General features: G+C 39.5%; 1 protein-coding gene across 1 annotated transcript; it reads left to right on the forward strand.

The window, feature by feature from the left end:
- Positions 1-23: 23 nt before the first annotated feature.
- On the forward strand, positions 24-8547 carry LOC146486951 (outer dynein arm-docking complex subunit 3-like). Its single transcript, XM_085090854.1, has 13 exons — positions 24-213; positions 464-585; positions 680-760; positions 997-1176; positions 1848-2198; positions 2767-2803; positions 3466-3674; positions 4285-4343; positions 5773-5826; positions 6034-6136; positions 6844-6999; positions 7512-7599; positions 8278-8547. Exons 1-13 carry the CDS (start codon positions 147-149, stop codon positions 8406-8408), a joined length of 1638 nt encoding a protein of 545 aa, XP_084946980.1. The 5' UTR covers positions 24-146; the 3' UTR covers positions 8409-8547.
- The last annotated feature ends 656 nt before the right edge of the window (positions 8548-9203 follow it).

Genomic DNA, 9203 nt, shown 5'->3' on the forward strand with positions numbered 1-9203 from the left:
ACAGGCGTAAATGCGGTTTTGCTTGGTCGTCTTGACAACAAGTGCAAGACGATTGTAGTGGAGAAACAAACTGCTGTGGTTTTCAGGTTGATTTTGTTGAAAGAACATTTGATCGATTTGTTGTGTATCCCAGACAGCAATAAAATATGTCGGACGGAGCACTTACAATTACAGAAGAGACTGAAGAGCTTAAAAAGAAACTTGCCCTGTTAGGTAAGCTTGATTTGACGGCATTTTCGCGGAGAAAGAGGAGAAATTGTAGAATCATTCTTGTGCTCTGTACTATCCTCACGTTGTTCATTTTATCCTTCGCAGATCTTGCAGTGTTTTTGCTTTTAGTGACTCAAAGAAACATTAACTTGCGCTGACATTTAAAATATAACTGTTTTAGGAGCTACTGGAGTACATCATTAAACGGCATTAAAGCAAAATAACTTTAAATATTGTTTTTTTCTTTCTTCAGATGGAGACAGGAAGGCCTACTATGAGAGCTCACAATGGACCATGAAAAAGAACAAAGATACAATTGCCAAGTTAAGGGAGAAAAACAAGCGACTAAGGGCCGAATTAGCAAAAAAGAAAGCGGTGAGTTTTTTGAAAAAAGAGTAAAAAAAATTACTGTTATTTAATTGCTACACATATTTGGTACTGACCAGTGTTGTGTTAAATATTCTTTTAGGGAGATGAGCAGGTTATTGATGATGCGTTTAAAGAAAGGGATCCTCAAAGACACTGTGCAATGAGGGGCATGTCTGGAAAGGTAAAAATAATTTATTGAAAATGAGCTTCTTCTCTATGTCCAGTGCAGGACTATTATATTCAACCCTTTCACTCCCATGATCTGAATGTTAATTCTCCTGACTGACAGCCATACATTTCTTTTTAAAGTTAATTCAGAGAATTTGGTGTTACATCAAACAATATTACCAGGGAATAGGAGGTTAACTTAGTGATCTTTCTTTATCTTAAATGATTTTCTGCCCTGACTTATTGCAGGCTGCTATCACCAAACTAGACCAGCAAGTCTGTGAAGCAGTAAAGAAGCTGAATGCTCTAAAACACCAGAAAAACACTCGTCAGAAGAAGCTGGAACTTTTGCAGACTGAGTACAATCAGCTGGTCACAGATGCTGAGGAGGTATCGAATACCGATGCTGGTGAATCGGCCGAGGCACAGGTAAAGTGAAACAGGAGAAAATGAAACCAGGGGTGCTTACCATTTACATGGAAAACCCGGAAATTCCAGTTGGAAAATCAAATGGTACACATCATTCCATTTGGAGTACTTCTGAAATTATGGGCTTCTGGTCAAAGTGATACATTTTTATTACTCCTTCTGGGATTTACAGCTGATGTTCATACATTTTGCATGTTATCCATCTTCTGTTAAGACAAGCTAAATCGTTTCGTATTTATGCCGAAAATTTCCATCCGGGTGGTTTGCGTAAATGGTAAGCACACCAGATTACTTTTTTAAAATGGCACATGCAACTGTCACTCCTGGATTCTAGGTTAAATTGGTAGTTTTGAATTAGCATTTGTTTTATGGACGCAGTGAAGAAATAGAGGACCAAGAGAGAACAACCCTCGAAACAAGGACAAGTTTGAATAAACAACAAAATAAATCCATGTATAATTTGTTATCTGTAATTTGAACCTCACTCCCACTTGTAGGAGGGCGTTTTAGCACCTCACTTCTGCACCAATCCCTGCTGATTGACATAACATTGTTTTTTTTGTTGTTGATAATACAATGACCATTGAATTTGTTAAAGTTTTGCTGTCTGAACTTCATACAATTGGAGTATCATTATCCATCAAAGCGCCTTTCTTATTTATTACTGACAGAAACTGCGAGCTTTGGAAAACAGCTTGGACAAAATGCAGCTGAAGTGTAATGAGGCTAAGAAAATCAAGACGATTTACGAGGGTTTGTTGGAGCAGCTGAAGGAAGAACGACGCACATGGCCCAATCAACTGAATAATCTGGAGAGAGCCATTCAGACCCAGAGAGAAGAACTTGGAGAACTAAATGCTATGAATCATGATGCTCAGATTGCTAGGGAAGCCGCCAAAGCAGAGCTAACCAAGCTGGAACAGTCAGTGTATGAGAGGAAGAAGGAGAGAGAAAGGGAGTTGGCTCAGTACAAGAAACAGGCAGAGGAGAAGAAAGATCATGCTGAAAAAGTTGAGAAAAGGGTAAGAATAATACATTATTACATATGACAATGGTATAGTACTCTGGAGGATGATTACATTAATATTATAATTACTTTATACTGTAGGAAGCAGATTGCATAATTGTTAACACTGGTCATGCCTGGGGCAAAATTGGCTTCACATCTGGGTTTGGCCTGAATGTTTTCATGCCCTGAGGCTTGTTTCCTTCTCAACTACTTTAATAAGTTGCATGCTCTAACCACTATGAAATTAGTTCACATGTATCTACATGTAATTTCATAAATATCGTTCTATGTTTATCATTTGATAAAATGCGCCATTCTTCAGGAGTGTTTCTTAGTTTACCAATCCTGAAGCCTGAAGCATTTTCTGTGATGATATTCTCTGCTCCAGACCTGTAAAGTTGAGCACTCTTTGAAAACCGTTCTTCACAAGGAATTTTACACTAATCATTTATGTACTTTCACTGGCCAGTCAAGGTTCAAGTACTTTGCAGTCTGTTACTTTTTAACCTTTGCTGTGGGCAGGTGCTTTTCTTGGTGTTCATGAGAAGTTTGACGTCTGTTCTTGTTTCATTCATTCTCAGTTGCAGAGAAGCTCTCTTCAGCAAGAAGAACTCTCTGGTAAGATTAATTATCATGTTTGCTGGCGTCCACGAAGTGCTTAATATACTTGTAATAGGATTGTACAGTACAGGTTGTACATGTCAATTTCCATCAGGAACCTTGTTCATTGGCTGTTATCAAGTTAGTCCTCTTTTAATCTTTGCAGCCTAGTTATATACATGTAGTTAACCCTGGGGGGCGGGTAGTCTAAACATTTTTGGATGGGGTTGTGCTGCTGGGACTCAGCTACATTTTGCAACCCTATACTAGACTAAAGACCAAAAATCACTACCATATCGCAGGCTCGCTATTTTTCAGAAACTTGGTCACTATCCCAGTCTAGCCAAAATAAAATCTTTTCTAGGTTTCCCTAGTTTAGACTAAATTCTTCAAACAGATGATCAGTTTCCTGAAAAATGATACCCCATTCTCGATCAAAATTCTCTGATTTCTATACCCTATCCAGACTAAACTGCTTGAAAACCATACCCTTCATAGTGGCACAAACCCTGATATAGCTTATATATGGGAGTCTCTTCTCCCCCTCCCCTCCCCCTCCCCTCCCCCTCCCCCATGTAGTTAACTCACTCACTCATTCTCATTGCCCTGGTGAGACATACAGTACTGTTATAGTACTGTTAAACAAATAACCACAAACAAAGCTTTCCATTGTGTTTCAGTGGAACAAAAAGCAGTACTTTCTGGGGAAGAACAAGAACGCAAGATAACAACTTACGAGGAGGCCATGAACAAGATCAAGGACACTACAGGGGTGTCTGACATAAAGGAGGTAGTACAGCGCTTTCTTTCACAAGGAGAGACACAGAAGCACTTGGAGCAACTCAAGACAAACAATGAAAAGATGCTTGTCAGGCTTAAAGAAGAAAAGGTACAGAAAGTTTGTCTTTGATTTTATTTGCCAATTTTTATTGAGCCAAATTAAAACAGGGTGCTTTCCATTTGCATAGAATTGTTTTAGAACTTTCCAGCATCGAAGCAGATCTGTTCAGGTCTGAGATGTAGAATTTCGAGGGTCATCTTTAATGAGGATGCCTACGTCACAAAAGTGGTTTGCAGAAGGGTAATAACAGTATGGAACAAGTTTCCCTTTAATTATTAAACTCTTTGACAAATTTTTGATGTATTGGAGGGTAGGTGCCATAAAGGTAGCAAGATTTCCTTGGCATCAAGGAGGTCTCCATGGCAACCCAGCCACAGCCCACCCCCAGGCAACTGTCAACACATCAATGAGAAATCAGTGTGTGGGAAAAATATACTTACTAAATAGTTAGGTGGGAGGGAACAACAAAGCAATTGGCAATGCCCTGAAACCCCCCCTCCCCCCCCCCCTTGCATTTTTGGCCAAAAAGTCAATACAACACAGGTAAGTTGAATGCATACTAATCAGTTTTCAGTTATTCCAAAAAATAATTTGGAACTTAATGCAGCCTCCTTATTTAGCAGATAAATAACATTTGTTGTTCGATTACATTTTTCAGGAGAAGTTAAGGATGGAATATGAGGAGATGAAGTACTCTGGTGAAGCCAAACTGTCAAGGTACGTTAATAACTGCTTCCTGGTGTGTTCAACGCAAGTTTCATAATACAGACCCCAGTATGTTGTTTTAAGAGTGGATAACTTTTTCCAGTGGGTAAGTCGCTATCCTTCGGATAAAATGTGTCAGTTGAAGTAGTCATTTTATCTGCTGGATAGCAATTTATCCGCTCTTTGAACAACTGGGCCAGGTGTATATTGTACTGGTTTAGAAAGAAGAAATATCGACATATGTGACACGTGAACATTGCATTTCTCTGGAAATAGGAAAATGGTACAGAATCCAATATCTTTTTCGGAGTTGTAGAAAATGCCAAGGTCATTTTCCCAAAAGATCTCGGGAAAATTCCTAAAATGTGATTTCCGAAAATCATAGAAGAAATAAGTAAAACAACAACAACAACAACAAACGCAGAACTCATAAGTCGAGCGATTTTTCAATGAAAAATTCAGCCTTGTTATATTTTCCCATACAAAAACCCTCTGAAATAAAGGCTAACTTCAACAAAAATTTTAGAGTGGTTCTACTATCGCTAAAAATCTGAAACAATATGTCTCATTATTTTCAGTGAAATCTCAACTACAAAAGCCATACGCTTAACTAATGTGAAACCGAAGTGGGTATCTCATCAATTCTCAAAACGTACGCGCTGTCGGCCGTTTTTAGGTCATTGTAGAAATTTAGAATCACGTTTACGGCAAACGACAGAAAATGACCACGTGACTATGTTTGTCCTACATTTGCCGCTCGCTGTTTTCACTTTCTCATTAAAATTGTGTAGTTTTGCATCAGCATCAAAGGTCAGAACTATTTTGCGCTACATGTATTTTCATGTTTGACTTTTTTTTTTCAAACAAACATAAACGAGAATCTCACGTTTGCCTTTACCGTAAACGCCATTTTAAATCTCCCATCTTTCTCTTTTATCTGGCCGTCTTGTATCCTGACTGAATTTGAATTTTGGCGCGCTAGCCATGCTGAAAGTCCTGGAATGGATGTGTCGCGGAATTCATGGAGATGAACTATTGGATGAGTGGAACAACTATCTTTAAACTTTCTGCCGTTCTCGCGTTATCGAAATTTCTAGCCAACCTATGCTTCCCTATCCAGATGTTAACAGAAAACGTTCGCTCTTGCCCTTGATATCTCCAGAATAAAAAGCTGTAGGTAATGCCCAGTTATCAAGGGGTACTGTCTGTTACCCTTTCTATTGTGTTAAATCACACAATTGAATATGTCCCAATAAGGGACAGGTTGCATTTTGTACTCGAGAACAGCTAGGATATTCACTTCTTCCAGTTGTTTTCCCAAGAGTTTCTTATAACTCGTACATGGCGGCAAAACCAGGAGAAGTGATATGATAGTCTAATAGCAGTTACAAATGGTTTTGCAACTTGCAAGATGACCTCAAATTGTGTTTCTTTCTCATAGTGGACAAAGAATGTTGGAGGAATTTCAGCAGCGCCTGGCTGAAGAGGAGAAACGGTAAGGAGCAAGAACCAACTATGTAACTTGAGGAAGCGAACGCCAGCTTTCCTTTGCTATTCATTCATTCATGTCCTTGAGATATGCATAATATATGGGCTGTTAGCGACCAGCTGTCAAAGGTGCCCTTACAAGCTTGTCATAACATTGTTGTACATTTATCACTTTGTTGGTACAATTTTTGGTAATTTTTGTTTGTTGTTTTAGCTGCGCCGATGCACAGGATCGTCAAGACAGAGCTAATAAAACTCTGCTCAACGTTAAAGCTGGGATTGAGCATCTGGCTGACAAACTGCAACACCTCAAGGCGGTAAGAATTCGTCACCAACCATGAATTGATAGCAATTCCCCAAACCAGGGCCAAATTAAAAGAGCGATATGAAAAAATGAATGTCAAAGTTATGGTATTCCAGTTAGGTTCCTTTCGTTCTGTTGTGTTCAAATTAGAATAACTCGTGTAATGCATAATTAAGTCAGTTTTTCCTGTAAGAAGCAGTGTACAACCCAAACGCCTTGTTACCTGTGAAGGTCTTTAAGGCCACACTCAATAATCGTATTTCGTAATTTATTGTGGTGAGGTACATCATTGGGGCTTTTTTTTTCTAACTCCTACTTTCTCAATGAAAACCAATTGTGACTATTCGCTCGCAGTTTCCTGTAGTATTCTCTTCGAGTTTATCCAACTTAGTTAGCGTTCCCGTGGGTATTCTGCGTTTTTTCGCTTTTTGACAGCACGAAGGTTGGGAGGAGAGCATTTTTCACTTTCCTTCGTCCCAACATTCGCGCGGTCAAAACAAAAAACAACAACAAAAACAACCCGAAAATCGCCGAAAATCCCACAAAAATGCTTGCTACGTTCTTCGAGTTCTGACTGTTGTGTTGTTTATGTTGGTTGTGATAATGTTTAAAGTGATTACCTCAGTTTTGATTTTATGCCACTCAACTGAAAACCTCGGCCATACTTTACAGCCTCAGCTCATACAAGCCATTCAAAATCCTTCTTTGTTTCCTTTATAGCCGAAAGGCCATGTACCGCAAGCGCAGCTGTCGCCAACCTCAGATGAATATATCCTGGACTTACTGGGCACGTGTGAACAGAAGCTACTCAAACTCATGGATGATCTGGGAGGAAAGGATATTAATGACGTCATGAAGGAGATGGAGGATGCTGAGGTATGGCTAGAAGACTGGGTACCAAGACTGCTTTGAACACCTGTTCTATTTTAGAAGTGGAAAACGCCTCGTGTGCTCACATAACCTGATGCAAACACGAGGGGCTGTTAGAATTACAGCGAGGATCGAAGGACAAGGATTTCTGAAATGAACTCCACACGGGAGCGCTTTTATCCGATTATGTGAACAGAAAGCGTCTACGTCCTATTTGAATTCCGTTTGGCAAAGAAAGCCGAGAGAATGTTACGGCCTATCTACAACAGAGGTCGTGGTTTCATAGACAACTTTATAGATCACACCGTAAGCTTTATGTTTTGATTGACTTGACAAACGCCTGCACTTGCCTTAATCAGAGCAAATCATGATGTCCTCTCGGCTAGTCGAAATAACAATTGCTATGATGCCTTAGCACAAGCTTCTTCCTCGCTTCGAGTTGATTGCAAGTTTTCTTCTAGTCATGGCGTTTCTTTCGACAATAAAAGTTTAATGTACTCTCTTTCATTATCTTTTAGTTCCGTGCAACAATGGAAGGCAAACTGCCACAGTATAACACTCGAGTGAAGCTACCCATGACCTCCGACCGGCTGGCTGTATATGACGGTAAGTGACTTCTATACTGATTTAAAAAAAAGGAAATAAAGCGTTTCTTTTGTGGCACAAGAGGATTGTAAAATCCCTTAGAATTTTTAAAGTAAAGGGGAAGGTTTTGTACCCTGTGTAGGACGTCTTTCTTGTTCAGTTTGTCTCCTAAGAGATCCCTCCCCCAACTAAAGCATGACATTTCTTTAAAGAAATGTACCTTCGGGTGGTACACATGAGACCTTAAGATTCTAGCACGATAAATACGACTACGAGCTTTTCCAATAGACAAAGATTCTGCGCACGTGAACCAGTGTCTTTTTGGCGGGAAAACGAGATAGCCGACGTCATTTTACCACGAGTTTTTGTTCGAACGGGGATGGGGCTGTGGGAGCGCTAGTCTAGTGGCGAAAACAAGTCCTCAATACGAAGGTGATCTCGTCTTTGTGGAATCGCAAAAGGACGTAGCTATTATCATCCAAAACAACTGCGTCAAGTTCTTCGCTCACAAAGAGTAAAATGAAACTTTTTGGGATGTAGCTCTTCTTAGTACTTCGCTTAAATCTTGAAGACAAACCTTGCATTCGCAGTTTTACTCGTACTACAATTTCTAAAGGTCTGTGTCGTGGAACAGTTGTTAACAGACATTGGGAAAGTCTGGATCCGAAGTGTTATTCATGATCATAATTCTGTTTTCAGATGATGAAGAGAGTGGCGAAGATGAAGATGTGCTCTCCAGGAATGCCATTAAACGCTATTCTCAACAAATCGTGGATTCCAAGACGAAAAAGCACAAAACTCGCAAGGGAAAGAGGAAGACTAAACAATAGACATTCACGACAAATTTGTACATAGAAATAAACTTGCTTTCGTTGTCACCGTTTTACTGAGTTATGTTAACGTTGGTGACTTTCATCAAATGTATACTATTGACCGCATGCTACCAAAAATAAAGTCAAATTTTAAGTATTTGTCCTTTGTTTATTCATTCAACTGATTCCCTCGCAACAGTTAGTTTATGATTAGCCAGCATGTAAGTATCCGGTACAGCCTCGTTCCTACGGCTTTTCCATTTTACAAGGCAAAGCTCTGGGAACTAGGTTGTATCCGATACAAAATAGCCCACTAAATAAACTTTATTTTGCTAAATATAATATTCCTTTATTAATGGGTACATTTGAATTTAGCAAAGCGCACAAGCATAACTACAGCAAAGCATACGAATCCTTCCCTCTTGAGAAAGATTACTACCAAAATAGCGTCGGTATGTGAGGGTCATCGAGATAAGCATCGTAAAGTCAGGATACATACTTTTTCCAGGGTACAAAACTTTACCGTTAAAAAGTTCGTTAAATTTGCTCACATGCACGAATTCAAACTAGCGCGCGTGCGCGCAACACACGTGGCAGCACATACCAGCGCGCGAGCAAGTGAAAAAGGAGCAATTCACGCAAAACTTAAGGCCTGATTAAACTCTCTTAACAACGTAAATTTTATAACATTTTAAATTCACATTTATTAACTACGCTGCCCAGTGTTACAATCTTTATTACGCAAGTATACTCTTTGCCATCACTGCCTTTGGTACAGTTAGCTCTAAACTAGTGTGACCCAGCTTTGATTCT

The sequence above is a fragment of the Pavona decussata genome, unplaced genomic scaffold (genome assembly GCF_977016875.1).
Source record: "Pavona decussata unplaced genomic scaffold, jaPavDecu1.1 SCAFFOLD_19, whole genome shotgun sequence".
NCBI lineage: Eukaryota > Metazoa > Cnidaria > Anthozoa > Scleractinia > Agariciidae > Pavona > Pavona decussata.